The sequence below is a fragment of the Lygodium microphyllum genome, chromosome 23, assembly GCF_053477565.2.
Source record: "Lygodium microphyllum isolate KBCC chromosome 23, Lygodium_microphyllum_v1.1.10, whole genome shotgun sequence".
Lineage (NCBI taxonomy): Eukaryota > Viridiplantae > Streptophyta > Polypodiopsida > Schizaeales > Lygodiaceae > Lygodium > Lygodium microphyllum.
This window is the reverse complement of record NC_141157.1, coordinates 1,040,349-1,060,758: the sequence shown is the minus strand read 5'-3', so window position 1 is coordinate 1,060,758 and position 20,410 is coordinate 1,040,349. Positions and strand designations below refer to the sequence as shown.

At 43.0% G+C, this 20,410-nt stretch overlaps 1 protein-coding gene across 1 annotated transcript in view; it reads right to left on the bottom strand.

Moving 5' to 3' along the window:
- The window catches only part of LOC148015797 (ABC transporter A family member 7-like), a 98,865-nt gene that overhangs the window by 23,144 nt on the left and 55,311 nt on the right, over positions 1-20,410 (bottom strand). Inside the window, exon 8 of the mRNA XM_087663562.1 lies at positions 16,384-16,546. Within this exon, the coding sequence (XP_087519688.1) occupies positions 16,384-16,546 (163 nt within the window). The remainder of the gene's footprint in view (positions 1-16,383; positions 16,547-20,410) is intronic.

Genomic DNA, 20,410 nt, shown 5'->3' with positions numbered 1-20,410 from the left:
CAGATGAGGCCTATAAATAGGCTGCCTCTTTATTCATTCCACACTCACCCCTCTTTCATTCATTCACCACTCTCTCTTCATCACTCTGACACCCTTCTCTCTCCTCGCCATTGCTGCTCATACCCTTATCGAAGGACCTTGCAATTCGTGGTTACCATCCACCATCTTCACTTGGCGTTCTACTGTAGCTTCTATTGCCGCATTCTATTGTTGCGTTCTAATGTGGCATTTTACCACCACGTTCTATCGCAACATTCTATTGTGGCGTTTTATTACCACATTCTATTGCCACATTCTACTGTGGCGTTTTATTATTGCATTCTATTGCCACATTTTACTGCCCCATTCTATTGCCATGTTCTACAGCTGCATTTTGCAGCCTAGCCTACTTCTTGGCACTTGAGGATTGCACTTCACTCCCTCAACAGCCGGTGATCATCTTCCTCATCTCCGACAGCATCTAAGGACTACGTCCCACTCCCTTGGCAGCTATCCTTCATGCCATTTCTTGAGTGCATATCTGAGTTATCTTTCTTTGTAGTATTCTTATGTTTTCTTTCTCTTTTGCCTTATGTTCAACAGTTTATTTCAGCACTTGTCTATGCTTCCATTGTTGCACTGCTTCTGACAGGTTTGACATATGGCTTTGATCTATATTTACAAGGCTACCACTGATTTGGATTGGGAAGAAGACCCTGACACTTAGCGTTTCCACAACGGCTACCTCTTTACCTTGGGCATGGCTCCCATTTCTTGGTCAAATCGTAAACAGGAGATAGTGGTAGCTTCTATAGCCAAGGCTGAGTAATAGGAGTTTAATGGTACCACTAAGGCCATCTACCTAGAGAGTATTGATGGCGCTTCATTTCCCATGTGACTCTCCTACCATTGTCTATTGCGACAAGTAAAGTGTCATTGCCCTTATGGGAAATCCAATCATTACATCATGGACACAATATGTGGGAGTCCACTTGCACTTCACCAGAGAGCAAGTTGAGCTAGGTAGTATACGCTAAGAGTTTATGTCATCATCCAACAACTATGTAGATATATTGACCAAAGCACTCAATCAGCCAATGTTACAATATATTCTACCTAGGATCGGCTTAGGTGCACCCTCTCCTACTTCTTCACCTTGACGGGGACAGGATGCAGCCCTCCAACTTTCCCTTCCATTTTGAGATGGGCCAACTTTCTTCTCTTGGTAGTGACAAGATGGTTTCGTAGTCTTTGATTCAAACATTTAATCCTTTGTATTCTTATATTCTCATCTGCACTATCAAGATGATGTGATTGTAAAAGGACATTGGATAAGTGAACTATTTCCTTACAAGGCCATTGTCCTTTGGCACCATTTGCATTGACCTTTGCTTGAGCATGCCATCATTGCATTTCCCTTGGATTACTCCATGCATAGCATTCTGTTCTTGTAAACATGCATATATGCATATTTATCCATTTTGGGTCTTTTTGAGTAGTCAACTCCGGATCCACCATATTCATGGACATCCTATGGCAATTCTCCTACATAGTCTCCCTTTGCTTACTTTGCTTACTTAGCTTATCTAGCTTGCTTCCACCAATCAATTTTGCCTCTTCAAATACCCATCATATTTGCTTCACCTACCATATCCCATTTCTTCGTCATTGACACCTAGTAATGGTAGAGATAGCTTGCTTGTTTTGTGAAGGTCTTGGGTCTAGCCATCTCTTTTGTTAGTCTCTAGACAGTTACTTCATTAACCACAACCCATATTTTCTAAACAATCAATCAAATTATTAAAAACAAAAATGCACTCTTTGTCCGATACCTTGGTCGTTTTGCAAAGGTCTTGGGTCTATCCATCTTTTTTGTTAGTCTCTAGACAATTACTTCATTGACCACAACCCATATCTTCTAAACAATCAATTCAATTTTTAAAAACAAAAACAAAGTTCATTGTGGTTTCATCTGCCTTTGTAGGATTTGGTAGGCCATTGGGCAACCAATGTGCACCCTTTGTCTGATGCCTTGGCCACCCTGGGGTGACCTTGGATTCCCTTGGTAAGATAACCATCGCCTTTGTAGTCTTGGTAAGCCACTAGGCAGCTCACATGCACCCCTTGTTTGATGCCCCAATTCCTTTGGGGTGGGATGCCTTGGGTTAAAAACAAAAACAAACAAACTTTGGGTTGGCCTTACTTTCTAGCTCAGGTTTGGGCCTGAGAAAGGGTGTTGAGCTAAAATATGCATTACATGCTGATTAACCTCTTAGAGAGCCCCAAGAAAATGGGCAACAGTTCAAGAGAGGTAAAATAGGGAGAGGTTCTAGATTGTTAAGGACCCAAACTTTCTATAAATAGACATGCTGCCCTCCATTCAGCCTCAATCTCATTTTTGCAGATTGCACGTGAAAGAGCTTTGTTGTAGACACCCCATTCACGGAGGATATCTTAGCCAAAGTTGCCAATCCTCAGGTGCCTATTGTCCAACCATTTCAAACTATTCATGACTATTTTCAGCCGTCTCTTTGCTGTTGTCAGCGAAGTGACCTATGCTAATCACTTCCCTACTATTGTACAGCCTGCCATGTCAGCCCTACTAGATGTTTTGCATGTTCCCACTGCCACTCAGCCATCAGCGTCTCTCCTCTAGTTGTCGCCATCATCACTATTGTTTGCATTTTCTGTCTTCTCTCTCTTGACAATTACCTCTACCCAAATCGTCCTTTCCTGCTGAAGCAAATGCAAAAAATCCACCATCGGCCTCCATGACACACATCAGCCTCCATGGCACAACATGCACCAATTGGCAATCAAAGAACAAAGGAAATTGAGCTAAGAGTGCACCACAATGTGTAGATGATTTGAACAGTACTTCATAGAAGGCCCTTGGTCCCACAAAGATTTCGTCCACACCTTCTTCCTGCAACAGTGAGTTCAACCACTAATGGATCCAGGAAAGCGGAAAGCACAAGGATCTGTACCATGAAAAAGAGAATACACCTTTCTCATAAAAACCTGAAAACGAGTGCAGCATTGCCTTGGTATCCATGCAAGCATCCAAAACATCTTCCTTACCAATGCCAGGAAAAGCATTGTGATACTAAACATAAGCGGCCAACAAAGTATTGGCAAATTCCAACAGATGCTCCCAATCCAACTCCTGAGATTCATCAGGGCCAATAGTGAACTGAGCATAAGTGCACACCAGAAGCTCTAGAGGAAGGGGAACCTTGGAGCCCACCATTGATTCATCCGCAGTGTGCTTACTGCACTTAACTGCAGGCTGATTATCAGAGCTTGGTACCAATTCCTCAGTGCATGTAACCATTTTGTCTTCCTCTTCAGCTTCCAAATCCACTCTGAGGGCCATCTGCAGGAAAGCATGCAGGACTGCACTGTGCAGTGAAGACAGGCTGCAGTTCACAACAGACTGCCTGGTTTGAGGGTCGGCACAGTCTGGACTGACTGCAGGCATGCATCCTGCAGTGAACACATCTCTCTCTCTCTCTCTCTCTCTCTCTCTCTCTCTCTCACACAGCCATTCCAGTCCACTGTTCAACAGACACGGGCCTGCACAGTCACAGTCCAGTTCGGCAGTCAATCTTGCGCCAATCAGTCTGCCATAGAAACCATAGAAGTCACTGCAGCCAGGGGAACATACACACTCACTCTCTCTCGCCCCCCCCCCCCCCCCCCCCCCCAAGTGTGATGAGAGTTTGGGTGCTCAGATTTGGGGACCCAAATTCTATCACACTAGAAGAGAGCCACTAGTGCAACATGGTGGACCAAAGAAGCTACTACGATGGCTGGAGGCATATGGAAAGACCACTAGTTATGATGATGGCCCAAATGATTTTCATCAAGTGATTAGTTTGCATCATGACATCATCAAATGCAGCACCCATGCTCATAAAGGCTTTCTTCCAAGTGGTGACCTTCGTATGTTGTAAGATCTCTCCCACCAAAGGCATTCACATCTAGTACTAATATCATCTGAACAGTTGGGTATAGAGCACAAGACTCACTGTAGATATGCCCAAATGTGCACATGGCTGAGATCACATGGGATAGATGCTCTACCTGCAAATGTTAGAGGTGAGAGGATGCACACAGATTGAAGCCAGCTCAGAGTACATTTGACAATGAAGAGAGTGTGTTGGAGTGAGGACACGACTCCCAATGAAATAATCAAAGAGTGTAATGTGCAAGTACAAAGTACAACCCTTAAACCTTAGGGTTGCTAAAGTGTGTTCACACCCGATAGGTGTAAAACACGATAAGTGCCCAAACTATGTAACATAGGCACATAAAATCAAAGAGAATAAAGTTGAGAGAAAAACCCTCTCGTAAGGAGAGTAAAAAGTGTCCCAGTGTCCTACTGAGGATTACCGACACTCCTCTGTGAGTGTAGGTGTGAGTCAAATCCAACAAACCCCCTTGGAGTGAAGAGTGATCAATATAAAAGGATCATCCACCAAAGGAGATCAAATTTAAAGCATTGCAGAATGCTTCAAATTTGTCACAAGAAAGAGCTTTGGTGAAGATGTCTACCACATTACTGGTGGTAGGACAATAGACAAGGCTGATATTACCTGCATGTAGCCTCTCTGACAAAGTGATAGTGGATCTCTATGTGCTTCGTACATGCATGAAACGTTGGGTTCTATGACACTGCAATGGCACTCTGACTGTCAGTAAACAAAGGAGTAGACTCTGTGATAGATACATCTAAATCAGCCAACAAATGTCTCACTCATACACATTCTACTGTGATAGTGAAAGAAGCCTTGTATTTAGCTTCACATGATAATGTGGCAACAGTGGATTATTTCTTGCTAAGCCAAGAGATGCAAGATGAGCCAAGAAAGAAACAATTACCACTCGTAGAGTGACGTGAATCAAAATCACCAATCCAATCTGAATCATTGTAAGCATGTAGTTGCAGTGGTCCCCCCTTGGCATAAAGCAATCCAAGAGTCCTAGTACCCTACAAGTAACGAAAAACACACTTCACAACTGCCAATGTGACATGCATGGCTGGTGCATTTATTTGCTCAGAGCTGAAACTACAAACTATATGTCCGGCCTTGTGTTGCATAAGTAAATGAGACATCCAACTACTGGAGCATACGTATGGATATCAAACAAATCATTGTCATCATGCAAGGACAATTTAAGTCCACCGATCTCCATTGGTGTACAAACTGGCTTGCAATCCTGTAAGCCAAACATCTCAAGAAGTCTACCAATGTATCTAGACTGTAACAATCCAATGCCTCTAGCATAATGAATGAACTAAATGCCCAAATAATAGTGCGTAAGGCCCCAAGTTTGACATCTCAAAAGTTTGCTACAAACTTTGTTTGGATGTTGAAATCTGATCAACATGTGTCCCTGTGAGCAGAAGATGATCAACATAAAGACTTATGACTAGCAAGAATCCCCCCTCTTTACATACGTAAAGTGTAGATTCTAATGAGCTGTTAATGGACCCTTGACTAAGTAAAAAGGCATCACTTTTTGCATACCAAACTCGGGGAGCTTGCTTTAAACCATACAAAGCCTTTTTCAACTTGCACACCAAGTGTTCGGATCCCTCAACTACAAAACCAATGGGCTGCTATACATATACTTCTTCTTGAAGTTCCCCATGTAAAAATGCAGTCTTAATATCAAGCTAGTGCACAGTCCATCCATAATGGGCCAGAGCAACCATAGACCAAATGGTAGTCATGTGGGATATAGGAGCAAATGTCTCCTCATAGTCAATGCCTTTCTTTTGTGCATAGCCTTTAGCCACAAGCCTGGCCTTATATTTGTCAATGGATCCATTTGCATTTCCTTTTCAGCTAGTAGACCCACTTTGTACCAATGGCTTTCTTCCCAACAAGCAAGGTCACTACATCCCATGTTTGATTCTTTATGATAGAATCAAACTCAGCTTGCATTGCTGCTATCCAGGGCACATTATGTTGTGCATCCTCAAAACGTTCAAACTCCTCATCATCAAGTGTATGCAGTGCCATAACAAACTCCATTGTATGTGCACCATCATGCAAACGAGCTTGTCTTCTAGTACGACCAGCAATAGGAGCATCCAAATGACTATCTTTCATAGTTTGCAGGTATCATCTAAGCATCTACCTAACTTCTTGACTGTGTACAAGCTCTTACTGAACCTCAAATTCAGTATCTTGCCGAATATTCAGATCAGCCATAGGCTGATTTTTTGCATTGCTCAATGAAGCAGCTGGCTAAACATGATGTTCACTTGTTGAAGCTCCAGCTCTATCACCAAAAAGAAATGGGCAGCAGCCCTTCAAATACATCATTGGCAGCCTGATATGTATCAAAACCAGCAAGGGATAATTCTAATTTTTCATCCAAAACCACATCCCTATTGACAAATACCTTCTTAGAGACAGGATTATATAATCTATATCCTTTGCTCTCACTGCTATACCCCACAAAAATGCATTTAACAACCTTGTTGTCCAATTTATTTCTTACTACCTTGGGAATGTGAGCATACGCAAGACACCCAAAAGTACGAAAATGTCCAACAGAAGGTTTCCGGCTGTTCCAAGCCTCAAAAGGCATAACATTCTTTAATGCCTTGGTAGGGCACCTGTTCAAAACATGGCAAGCACACATAACTGCTTCCATCCCTAGAAACTATGTGGCAAACTCTTTGCTTTCAATATACATCTAGCCATCTCCATGAGTGACTGACTCTTCCTCTCTACAACCCCATTTTGCTGTGGAGAATAAGCAGTAGTGTACGGATAGACAATGCCTCCTTGCTTTCAAAAAATTATTCAGTATGGAAGACATGTATTCCCCCCCTCGGTCCGAACGGAGAGCTTTAAGCATGCAGTCAAATTGATTTTCAACAAGTGCTACAAAATCCAAAAATGATCTAAGAGCCGGTGGAGCCTGGTGAGATGTGGACTGCTCTCAGCAAAGCGCTTAGAAGTATGGAAGATCATAGGGAGTCTTACAGGATGGCACATTTGGAAGGCACGTTGTCAAGTAGTTTTTGGTAGGGAGTGCCTTTCAGTATATACGACTTTGGCAGAGCTTTGGACCTCCATCATCCACTCCCTCTGCGGGGCCAGTGGGACCAAGTGCAGGGTGAGTCTCGAGCTCGTCAAGAGCTCCGTCTTCACTTTCTGGTCACTTGGGGCGGCCATGACCTGTTCTTCACGATGCAGGTGGGCAGCCCCAAATGGCAACACGCCCCCCCTCCATGGCTTCTTGCCCCCATCCCCTCAAACCGCCTTGAGAGGCTTGTATACATGACAGATTTGTGACTTGCATCAGCTCCAACTAGTCTATTGAGCATGTGCACTTCATTGTAATCAACCTTCTGAGTAACATAATTCTAGCCACATTTTACTTGAAAAAAAAAACTTGTGTACATGAAATAATGAGCAACTAAACAAGCGAGCTACAATGTGTTGGATGTGACTCACACCTACACTCACACAGGAGTGTCAATGATCATTAGGACACTAGGGCACTTTTTACGCTCCGTACAAGAGGTATTTTCCCCCAAATTTATTCCTTTTATTTTATGTGCCTATGTTACATAGTTTTAAGCACTTCTTACAACCCTCAGGGTTGTACATTGTACATGCACCTAACACTTCAGATTAGTGCATTGGGCGTCGTGCCCTCACACTCTACACTGTCTACTCTACTCTCAGTAGAGCTTCGATCTCTTCCTACTCTTATATTTGGTATCAAAGTGGCTTTGTGCTCAGCTTAGCCTGAGGCCACCATCTCCAGCTGAACCCAAGCTCCTCGGCATTCAACTCCAAAGCTATCCTCAGCTCGACAGCTCCCTATGAAGGGCTACTGCTCCAGTCACCTGCACTAGAGTAGTGAGCCAGCCAACCAGTTTGTCCATCCTCTGGCGTGCACCCTGCCCCAGTTCTCTCAATGCACCGCCTCCACAAGAGCCAGATCCCAGCACCTGCCCTTTCTTCACCTGTGCACAGCCATTAGTAGACAGGCTGTGCCTCCAGTACTGTGTTGCCTGTCCAGCCCACCCCGCCAGGCAGAGTCATCACCTAGCCTAGCTTGCCTACCAGCTGCTTTGTGCACCACCTGTGCCACCATCCTGCCTCTAGCTCAACCTCCAACTGCACCCGCCAGTCCAGCAGCTCAAAATCAGAGGTAAATGATTTTTTAAGAATTATTTTCTAATTCAGATTCACTTCTGGGGAGAGGGCTTTTTGCCCAGGCAGGCAATCTTGAATTCGGCACTTGTTTGGGACACAACTACAGCAAAGCCTTTGTGCATTTTGGGCCAGATATTTGGGGATTTTGCAGTCAGCTAAGTGATTGATAAATGTACATTTGTGTCAGTCTGAAATAGAATGATTTCGTGCATTTTGGGACAAGAAAATTTGGGGCTTTTGCATTTTCAATGCTGCAGAGCATTAATTGCACCTTGGACAGCATGCATTTCAAGGAGTTTTGACAGAGTGTGATTCAATTTGCCAATTACAGCAAAGTACTCACTGTAATTTCTGGAAATTCTGAGATTTCCAGGTTGGTCCGGCTTGAGACATTGCTCTTTTGCTCTTTGATTAGCATTATTTATCATGGCAAATCCAGAAGGTGATGTATTTACTTACGTATCCAAGGAGGATAGGTTGGACAATAACAACTATTCCCTCTGGTCCTTCACGATGAAGAATGTGCTGATTGCGAGGAATCTTTGGGATTATGTCAGCGGTGAAGAAGTTAGGCCCGGAGTTGTGGCTCCTGCTGGACATGGACAACAGGCAACTCAGCCTGTTCAACCCGCTCCAGCTCAGCCACTTCCCCAAAGATCAGCAACACACAAAGAATGGGATACACGGGATGCGCAAGCTTTGTCGCTAATTGCATTGGCAGTTTAGTGGTCTATCATACCTCACATTTGGTCTACAGATTCCTTATGAGAAGCCCAATTGACCTTAGAGCTGATGTATGCTAGCAAGAATGAGACGCGCATCTCTTTCTTGAAGAAAGAGCTAAGACAGTGAAAATGGATTAGGGTAATTCTATGCAGGATCATCTAAATAAAATTCAAGACTTGAGTGAGCAGCTTATGAATGTAGATGAGTATTACTCAGATGCACAGTTAATATCTCTTACCTTGAATTCATTGCCACCCTCGTACTTGGCCTTCCATACGGCCTTGAACCTCACCATGAGGATTGCCCCACAGCCACTTACTTTCCTTTAGCTGGTCAGTTTGCTCTTAGAGTAGGAGCAAACAAGAAAGAACAGTGGTATGGATGTTATAGCCTCTGAGCAGGCTTTTATGGCAAGGCAAAAGGGCAAGGGCAACCAAGCAAAGAATGCTTCATAGAGCTCTAGGACTTCAAGCTTTTCATAGGGCAATAAGAAACAAAGGGACATGCAAGCCAAGAAGGGCAAGTGCCACTATTGCAAGAAGCCAGAACACTACATCACTGAGTGTAGAAAGCACATAGCCAAGGAGAATAAGGAGTTAGGGATGTCTATTTCTCATGCACCTTCTATTGCTACTGAGTCTGCATCCTTTGTTGCAAACAGGGACTATTGTTTTTACACATGCAGTTATGACTCTTCTTGGGCTGATAGAGCATTTAACTCTATTGAGGATGCGAGAACATGGTTTTTTTACAGTGGTGCTTCCAGGCACATCACATCTCGTAGAGATTTATTTGCTTTTGTGATTGCAGCTCCAATTGGCAAGTCTATACAGTGTACTAACAATGCATCATACCCTGTTGGAGATATTGGGGAGATTGTGTTGACAGCTATTGATGGCTTGCAGGATGCCTTGTTTGTGCCAGGCATAAAGAATAATTTGTTATCTATTTCTTCTTTAGTAAGGTGTGGTTTGCAGGTCACCTTTGATGATGACAAATGCATGGTGAGAGATAAGAAATACGACTTTGGTTTTAACTGACACTCTATGTCATGGGTTATATAAGTTAAATGCTTTTTCAATTGATCAGTCGGTCTATCTAGCATCCACTCTTACTCCGACTATGTCACAGGCAGAGTTATGGCATGCTCGCATGGAGCATGTAAACTATGGTAGCTTGATGCTTATGCAACGTACACAAATGCTTGTTAGTTTACCTCTCTTGAAGAGACCTCCTGAGCACTTATACAAGGAATGTATTTTGGGTTAAATGCATCGTTTTTCGTTTCCTCGTGATGTTGCTTTTAGAGCAATTGCCAAGTTACAAATTCTGCACTCAGATATATGTGGCCCTATATAGAAAGTTATTGGATGGCTATTACTATTTTGTCACTTTCATTAATGACTTTACTCGTTTTTTAGGGGTCTACTCTTTGGTGAAAAAGTCAGAAGTGTATGATGCATTTTTGGCTTTTGTAGCACTTAACTAAAAATCAATCTGGCTGTGGAGTGAAGACTCTCCGTTCCGACCGAGGGGGGAAATACATGTCCTCTATGCTGAATTCTTTTTTGAAGCAGAAGGGCATTATTTATCAGTACACTACTGCTTATACTCCACAGCAGAATGGGGTTGTAGAGAGGAAGAATCGGTCACTCATGGATATGGCCAAATGTATGCTGAAACCAAAGAGCTTGCCACACAGTTTTTGGATGGAAGCAGTTATGTGTGCTTACCATGCTTATACTCCACATCAGAATGGGGGTGTAGAGAGAAAGAATCGGTCACTCATGGAGATGGCCAAATGTATACTGAAACCAAAGAGCTTGCCACAGTTTCTGAATGGAAGCAGTTATGTATACTTGCCATGTCTTGAATAGGTGCCCCACCAAGGCATTAATGAATGTCACACCTTTTGAGGCTTGGAACATCGGAAAACCTTCTATTGGACATTTTCGTACTTTTAGGTGTCTTGCATATGCACACATTCCCAATGTACTCAGGAAGAAGTTGGATATATAAGGTTGTTAAATGCATTTTTGTGGGTACAGTAGTACGAGAAAAGGATATAGATTATATGATCCTATCTCTAAAAAGGTATTTGTCAATAGGCATGTGGTTTTCCATGAAAAATCAGAATTATCCCTTGCTGGTTTTGACACACATCAGGCTCCCAGTGATGTATTTGAGGGGGTGTTGCCCATTTCTTTTGGTGATACAACTGGAGCTTCAGCAAGTGGACTTAATGTTCAGCCAGCTACTCCATTGGGTAATGCAGAAAATCATCCCATGGCTGATCAGAATATTAAGCAAGGTGTTGAATTTGAAATTCAGCAAGAGCTTGTACACAATCAAGAGGCTAAACAAATGCCTAGATGGTATTCGCAGACTATGAAAGATAGTCATTCGGATGCTCCTATTGATGGTCGTACTAGAAGGCAAGCTCATATGCATGATGGTACACATACCATGGAGTTTGTTATGGCAGTAGATACATTTGATGATGAGGAGCCTCAATGTTTTGAGGATGCACAACATAGTGTGCATTGGATGGCAGCAATGCAAGCTGAGTTTGATTCCATCATAAATAATCAAACATAAGATTTAGTGTCTTTGCAAGTTGGGAAGAAAGCCATTGGTACAAAGTGTCAAAAGATAACGTACCAGCGAGACAGTAGGGTTTGCAAAAAGAAACACGGAGTGAACTCGGCAAACATGGAGAAGAGAAGAGAAAAGAGATAAAAACTCTCATGAATGGAATGATGAAGTTCTAAATCATGGAGTGAATGTGATACAAGGGAACAAGAGTGCCGTAGCACAAGAAAGATGATGAAGACAGCCATGAACCACGAACCGCAATGTCCTCCTGAAGGGGTGTGAGGGTAGTGGAGAGGCTAGAGAGAAGAGGTGATGGACTGAATGAATCAACCGTGAGGAATGAATGAGAGAGTGGCCTATAAATAGGCACAGCCAGTCTAGGATGGCGCCGCTTTTTGAGGCAACCCTAAACGCAAACCCAAAACGCAAAAACGCAAAAACGCGGGTGAAGGGTGAAGGGTTTCTCAACACCCCCTCTCAGGCCCAAAAAGGGGAACAAGAGAAGAGTGAGGTGGAGATGCAATGCTACATGCTGAAGAATACTCATGCAGCAGGTGCCACTTGGGCAAGGTCCCTTGGGGGGAAATTGTTCACTTGCCCAAGCGCCTTAGTACGAAGATGATGAAATCATGCAATGCATAGAAGGTAGAGGATCCCTAAGATCCAAGATTTCCACCGGAAAGGGAACCTGCAGTAAAGAACACTAGACAGAGTGAACTGGAAAACCTGAAACTCAACCTCAGGAGAGAAGCTACTAGCTCCGTGCATCCATGCAGGAAGGAATGCGAAGGCCTCGTCACCAAGTCGCGGCTGAACCTCCAATGTCCCGATCTAGGTGGTACATAAAGATCCTAGATATCAATAGAAGAGATGACTGGTCGAGATCAGCCACCCCAAGAAAGTTGAGGATGGGTAAAGAACTTCATGTGGAGTAAGTTCCCCCTCTGAGGGGGGGAGGTGGAGGGGCCCCCGCTAAAGTCGAAGAAGTAGATGCCCCCTCTGAGGGCAAAGAAATAACGTCCCCCTCTCAAGTAGAGAGAGAATCCAAAAACTCATGGATCACACCCAGAAGTGGCCTCTTGAACCTAAGTGGAAGAGGGTGGGAAAGGAGGCTCAGGATGAGCCAAGGGTGGGGAAGGGTGGGGCTCAGAATAAGCAAGAGGTAGGCAACAATCGATGTCTCTCAGTGGATCAGACTGGGTAGCCGAAGAAGAGCAAAGAGTCGAGCAACCACTAGCTCTCGAAGGAGCAGACTGACGAGAAGACGGTATCGAACAATCATTGTCTCTCGAAGGAGCAGACTGCAGATCCGTAGGTCGTGGAAGCCACTGTACCGGAAAATAAGTGGGAGAAGACTACCGTTGGCATTGCGACGATCTCTAAAAGGTCGTAGTGCCAATCGATCCTCCATGTACTCGAGAGGACTTAGTGTGCATCGGATGCGTCTTATTGCCTTGAGCATAGTACTCTGATAGCCGATGCAAAACGATCTCGGTGGCCCAGAAAGGAGAGGTGGCACAAGGAGTGCCTGGTGGAAGACGCGTATACTCCGGGGGGATGGGGAGCAAAGGTCAAAGTCAGCAAGCATCGGTGGTGTGTCCGGTGATGCCATAGTAGGAGCACCCAGTAGTCTGGACATCTGTTGGTAAAGAAGCCATGGATACCAATGTGTCTTGCTGAAGAAGGAAGAGGCCAGCCACCATGAACCACAAATCGCAATGTCCGCCTCAAGGGGTGTGAGGGCAGTGTGAAGCACAAACCACAATGTCCGCTTCAAGGGGTGGGAGGGTAGTGGAAGGGCTAGAAGTGAGCTGCCAGTGGGAGGAAGATGTGACCAGCAGTAAGAGGTAATAACCAGTAGAAAAACGCAGGTGAGGAGAGAGAAAGACTAAAAACGCAGGCAGGACAGCCTGCAGGAGAGAGAAAGACTAAAAACATAGGCAACAGGTGAGAGAAAGACTAAAAATGCAAGCGAGACAGTCTGCAGGAGAGAGAAAGACTAAAAACACAGGCAACAAGAGAGTGAAAGACTAAAAATGCAGGAAAAAACAGCAGCAGCAATCAATATGCTGAAATCAGCTCCGAACAGTGTGTGATAGGCTGGAAACAAGCGCCAGACTGTTCTAGACAGCAATGGCCAGCTTGGACCGCGATGTTCTCCACGTCCGGGGTGTGGGCAGTAAGCTAAAATACCTGAAATCTGCAAAAACGAGATTGTTTTCTAAATGGAGAGTGATCAGCAATAGTCGCTCTACTGTAAACAACTGCAAACTGCGGGTGGAAGGCTGGGTGTTGTTGCCGTGACCGAGCAGCCAAGCGTTTCTTTGTGGCATGGCCGGTTGGGACACATGAGTCAAACAGGAATGAAAGTGCTTTCTTGTTTGGGTTACTTGCCTTGTCTTCGTTATGCTGATTTTAAGCATTGTGATCATTGCATTTATGGCAAACATGCACAGACATCACATAAAAAATCTCTTGCTTTGAAATCTTCTCCTCTAGAGTTAGTACATTCGAATGTATATCAAATGCTATGATTATCTTTAGGGGGAAAGAAATATTTTGTCACCTTTGTCGATGATGCTACACGGAAAGTATGGGTTAACCCTATTCGTAGCAAGGATGAAGTGCTTGATAAGTTTAAAAATTTCTTGGCATTGGCTGAAAATCAAACAGATAAGACACTTAAGTGTCTTCGCTCTGACAATGGTGGGGAATATGTATCCAAGGCCTTTCAAGCATTTTGTGACAGCAAAGGGATAAAGAGGGAGCTCACTGCCCCTCATAATCCACCCCAAAATGGAGTTGCAAAGCGTATGAATCGAACCATACAAGATAAGGTCCGTATAATGCTGTCTCATGCTGCATTACCCCATGCTTTTGGACAGAGCCTGTTATGACAACCGTTCACTTGATTAATCGGTCACCAAACAAGTCTTTGTCGGGGGGAGTTCCCCAAGAAGCGTGGTCGGGCAAGCCACCTTCATATGCTCATCTGAAAGTGTTTGGCTGCAAGGCTTTTGTGCACATTTGTAAAGAAAAACGCAGCAAACTTAAATCAAAGTCCTGTAAATGCATGTTCCTAGGATATGGTGAAACAGGTGCCAAATTGTAGATGACAGCAAGGGACAGCTAAGACTGTGATGTCCTCCGTGAAAGGGGTGTGGGAAGCAAGCTGAAAACACCTAAAACCTGCAAAAACGAGATTTTGATGCAGCCGAAGAAGAAGACAAGTGAATGATGAACCCGCCACCGGTCTTTGCCTTCATTGGAGTGAAGGATCTTTGCCATTGTTTGAGTAGATCCAGCTTTGATACCATGTCAAAAGATGACGTACCAGCGAGACAGTAGGGTTTGTGAAGAGGAACACGGAGTGAACTCGACAAACATGGAGAAGAGAAGAAAATAGAGAAAAAAACTCTCATGAAGGGAATGAAGAAGTTCTGAATCATGGAGTGAATGTGATATAAGGGAACAAGGGTGCCGTAGCATAAGAAAGCTGATGAAGACAGCCACGAACCACGAACCGCAATGTCCTCCTGAAGGGGTGTGAGGGTAGTGGAGAGGCTGGAGAGAAGAGGTGACGGACTGAATGAATCAATCGTGAGGAATGAATGAGAGAGTGGCCTATAAATAGACACAGTCAGTCTAGGATAGCGCCCCTTTTTGGGGCTGCAAACCCTAAACGCAAATCCTAAATGCAAAACGCAAAAACGCAAAAACGCAAACTGCGGGTGAAGGGTGAAGGGTTTCTCAACACAAAGTGGGTCTATAAGTTGAAAAGGAATGCAGATGGATCCATTGACAAATATAAGGCCGGGCTTGTAGCTAAGGGCTACGCACAAAAGAAAGGCATTGACTATGAGGAGACATTTGCTCCTACCTCCCGCATGACTACCATTAGGTCTATGGTTCCTTTGGCTGCCCATTATGGATGGACTGTGCATCACCTTGATATAGAGACTGCATTTTTATATAGGGAGCTTCAAGAAGAAGTGTACGTACAGCAGCCCATTGGTTTTGCAGTCGAGGGATCCGAACACTTGGTTTGTAAGTTGAAAAAGGCTTTATATGGTTTGAAACAAGCTCCTCGAGCTTGGTATGCAAAGATTGATGTCTTTTTACTCAACCAAGGGTTCATAAACAGCTCATCAGAGTCTACCCTTTACATATGTAAAGAGGGGACATCCTTGCTGGTCATATGTCTATATATTGATGATCTTTTGCTTACAGGGACACGTGCTAATCAGATTTCAATATTCAAACAAAATTTGCAGTAAACTTTTATGTCAAATTTAGGGCCTTTGCATTATTACTTGGGCATTCAGTTCATTCATAATGCTAGAGGCACAGGATTGTCATAGTCGAGATACATTGGTAAACTTCTTGAGAGGTTTGGCTTACAAGATTACAAGCTAGTTTGTACACAAATGGAATCCATGTGGGGATCAAGGGTGTCCTTGATCCAATCGCATGCCAAAACAAACACCCTACACTAATAGCTACATGGATAATAGCCCGCATCATTCAAGAAGAGATTCAAAAGGGTATGGGACCATGAGGTGTATTCTTACAATCTAAACCCTATTGGAATCACAACATTACAACTCCATTAGCTCCTACATGAAGATTTTTGAATTTATAACCCCTCTTGGTTTTCCAGCCATTAGCTATCCAATTGCACACTGTTTTCTTTTCATACTGAATTATACAAATTCTATTTCTCAAAGAAGCAACACACCTAACTAACCCAAACAAATGAAATTAAAGTGAATTAGGAGAACATGAGAAACATCAACACTCAACTAAATAAATTTTCAGTTGAGAAGCAAGAGCTAAAAAATACACTTCTGAAGAAAAGTGGAGAAAAATGATAGTAAAACTGTCTCCTTACCAATTAGAGATCCAAAAAGGACAAACAGAAACATATAGGCCATCGAGAGTGCTAAGAAATAGAAATAAGAAATAAACCAGTATGGTTTGTCACCCAATCCATGCATTTTCATCATTATTCGAAGATTATATTGTTTCTCATAGACCAACGCTGTCAAAATAACCTGAATCCAAATAGACACAATATGTTAAAAGGCAGTGTGTTTTTAGGAAATAGTTCAAAGCACATTTCAAACAAGGTACAGAATTCACGTTGTAACTTCAAGAAGAGCACAAATATCACAAACAAGTTTCTTATGGCAAGATCTCCTCATTGCTAGTACTTTGATAGCTTTTTATAGTATTTTGTAAATCATTAGCATACAAGAGCTTCTATAAGTAATTTTGTGGGTGTGGATGGGGAACAATAATCCCAAGGATACTTAGCCAGGTGCCTAGTATCCAAAAGTACACATAGTAAATTCTTGTGGAGTTCCAATACTCGGATACTTGGATGCTAGATACTAAAAGTATGTTGTTACATGCCAAATACAAAATAGTGCACTGTTACTATGTATATCATGCTGTTCAAGTAACATGGCTAAAAGGAAACCAACCACTTTGCTATGCTCCAAACTTCTTGAAAGGACAAAAAGATAGCAAAACAATGAAAAGGGTCTTATTTCTTTCACATATCTTTCCTCTCTCTACCTCTTTACTGTACCCAACTTTGAGGCATATACACTTCTGAAGTAAAGCATTTACATATATTTTCATTAGAAAGTGGCATCATCAATGTTATGTATTTTATTATTAGATTCTGGGGACAAATTATGTTTGGCTTCATAAATGCAATCTGATCTTGATCAGTCATGAAATGAAAGCCTAAGTGAACCATTAAAGGGTAAGTTCATCATCAGATAAAGTTAATCAGAGTCAATCCTACTAACAATGTGTTTCTTTGTTTGCTGTAAATGATGCAGATGACAATGCAAGGCATTAAAAAGAACTTTATTTTTTCTTCTCAAGAATTGGAAAGTACTATCTGCCTCACTAAGAGATACAAAAAGGAGTATTTGAAGCTAAAAACCCATTGGATGGATGTCTCTATTATGGATTTGAATTCTTAGCTCTTGCACAAGGTTCTTTAGAAAGCTTAAGAAGACACTAGACCAAAATGGCAGGGTGAAGCACCACAGGTGTGTGTTCTCCCAGAGAAATTGTTCTTCCTACATTAAAAAAGAGCACTTGCACAAGGTGCTTAAAACAGCTTCAGAAGAGAATAGACCAGAATGGCAGGATAAAGCACCACAGGTGTGGTGTGTTCTCCCAAAGAAATTGTCCTCCCATTATTAAAAAATCCCTCAGAGCGACATCGTTTTTCTTCTTCCATAGTTGTGACATGGATAAACAGTTCAGTTCCTATAAAATGTCTAGATATAAAACAGAATTGTTTGCTCAAGCACTGATGTTTCAAGGTATCGAGATGGATCATGTGGTGCACCAAAGGACTATCATGTCTTTAACTGCATGCATTCCCTGTGTGGGTTGAGATTGTTCGACTTTCCCACTCATTACAATGCTGTTGTACCTATGCTTGCAGCATTTTTGGAGAAGTAACCTATTCATCCTTGACTATCGTAACTATAATAAAAAATAGGTTCTAGGGTATACAAACAAACTAGTTCTATCATCATCAGGTTTGAAGATAAAGTGCACTCTATAAGTGGGGAATAGTTCAAATTGAAATGGGGCTCTTTTGCAAGTGCTCTTTTTTAAATAATTGAGAAATTTATTAAAAAACACCTCATAAACATCTTCCCAATAGAAAATTACAAAGTAAGCCCAGCATACAAGATCAATGATACATCAAAAGAAAACAAAATCTATACAAGGGATGAGAAAGAGCCAATCAAGTGGCCTATAATACCAAACCATATACTGATTCTTAAGTGAAAAGTGTCTGAGTTCCCAAGTGCAAAGAAAAGTCTCTCCTCCTCCCATGTGTTAAGAGTCAGCTAGCAGTCTCTCCCATCTCCCACAGACTGTATGGAGAATAGTTGTCCAAATCTTGGAGAGCCTTTCAAATAGGTATGTCTTGCAGATCAACGGCATGACCACCATCTCACAATCCAGATGAACCAAAGCAATAATGCTGGCAATCAATTCCCATTTCTAGCAATGGCCCTCTGTCTACTCATTCTATGCAAAGTCCGACATTGGGATCATGCTCAATTGCTGACCAGTAATGTGAAAAAACTGAAAGTCCTTGTATCTACATGCAAGGACCTATCTGTAATCCTTGCAACTGCCCCCCAAGTGACTATCTTAATCTTGGCTACCACATGAAAGACTATCCTAAGGCCTCTTCCCCACAGCTCCTAGGCTCTTTCACAATCCCGGAAACAGTACCTCTGGTCTGGATTCGCTCTCCACATCTGACACATGTTACCAGAAACCTGCCATAATCAGGCCATGTGCCCACTGCCAAGCTCATGTGTACTATTAACCAAAGAATGAGAGAAATCGGCCCCATGAGGATTTCACCTTGGTTTTCAATGGGATTGACATTATTTCGGAGCACTAGTTGGTACATCTCGTCTTTAGTATCAAACGAGCAATGGAAGAAACTTTTGCTATGGAGGCTTTAGTCTACTACAACTACATATGGAGGACCATGGGACTAAATCTGATCAAGAGATCAGGACCAATGACTTACAAGAGGAGATTTGAGGTCATTCGCAACTGCCATCATCAAAGCCTGGAGATATATTTCATTTGGCCTTCATTGGTTACCATCTTTTGGGCGTCAAAAGAGAAGTTTTTCTGTAGAAGCACAACTAGACTCTCTTTTAGGAAGTGTAAAGGTAGATTGGGATGTCACTATTGTTGAGGAACCAAAGTCATCAAATGCATTAACATTGATTGTACTGCATTAATTCCTAAAATTTGGTCTCTATTAACAGCCCCAAAAATGCTTTATTTATATTTATTGGAACTTATTGCACGTGGTAGGACAAATGTTCCAAAGTCCCCTATGAATAGGGCATGTTCTGGGAATTGTTAATCCTCCTCCCAATCATTCTTCATCGGGCATTCTTCCTTAGCACTCTCCACTGCTGTCCACACCCCAACACGAAGGACAATCACAGTTTGTGTAACTTCTGCAAGTGCGGCCCCAGCTTGATAACCATCTCCAACAGCTTGGCAACCATCTTCATCAGCCTTGTGACATCCCAACCACATTGGCAACACGTCTTTAGACTTCTTTCTGCTGCATTTTCTTGTTTGAATGGCTGCCCTGTGGTCACCGACAAACTTTATAGGCTGTGTTTTTGCAGTCATGAGGTTCCCAGCCAGTAGGGACATCTACAGCTGCCAACCTTTCTGTATTTCCTGTTGTTGTCGGTCTGAGATGACCGCTCAGCTTACCAACTCTCTTCTCCAACCACCACTTTCCATCTAGCAGGTTGCACCTCAAAGATAGGAAGCTTGGATCTATCGCTGCATTTATGTTTTCTCATCCAGTTGGCTGCCTGTCAGCACCTTGGGAGAAACTATTATGTCCCTGGACATCCAAATGGGTGCTAATAGCATTGGTCGCAATGGTCATGAAGTGACTTAGTGCGAATGTACTAAGGGCACTTTTGGGTGAGGGCAACTAAGTCCTATTTATAGGACTCAAAGCCCTATTGGGCACATTCCTCATGTGATCACCACTCTTGGGCCCTTGGATGCATCCGTACATGGGGATGGTGTGGGTTGGTAGTATGGGAAGCCAAACCCTTGGGATGTGGTCGTGACTTGGAGTATTGCTAGCTCCCAGGCTCGATGGGTGAACCCGTTTGGCTTATGGCTCGAAGGTGAGTTTGATGTTCAGTCCCTTTCATTATGAATATAGCTCGTATCGTGCCTCGTGTGTAGGTTGGATCCTAGCGGGACGTTTCGTTGGTATCAAAGCACCAACTTGCACTTAGACACAAGACCCGACGATGTGCATAAAACCACTTTTGCTCATGGAACCATGATGATTCATGCTGTCGTACCGC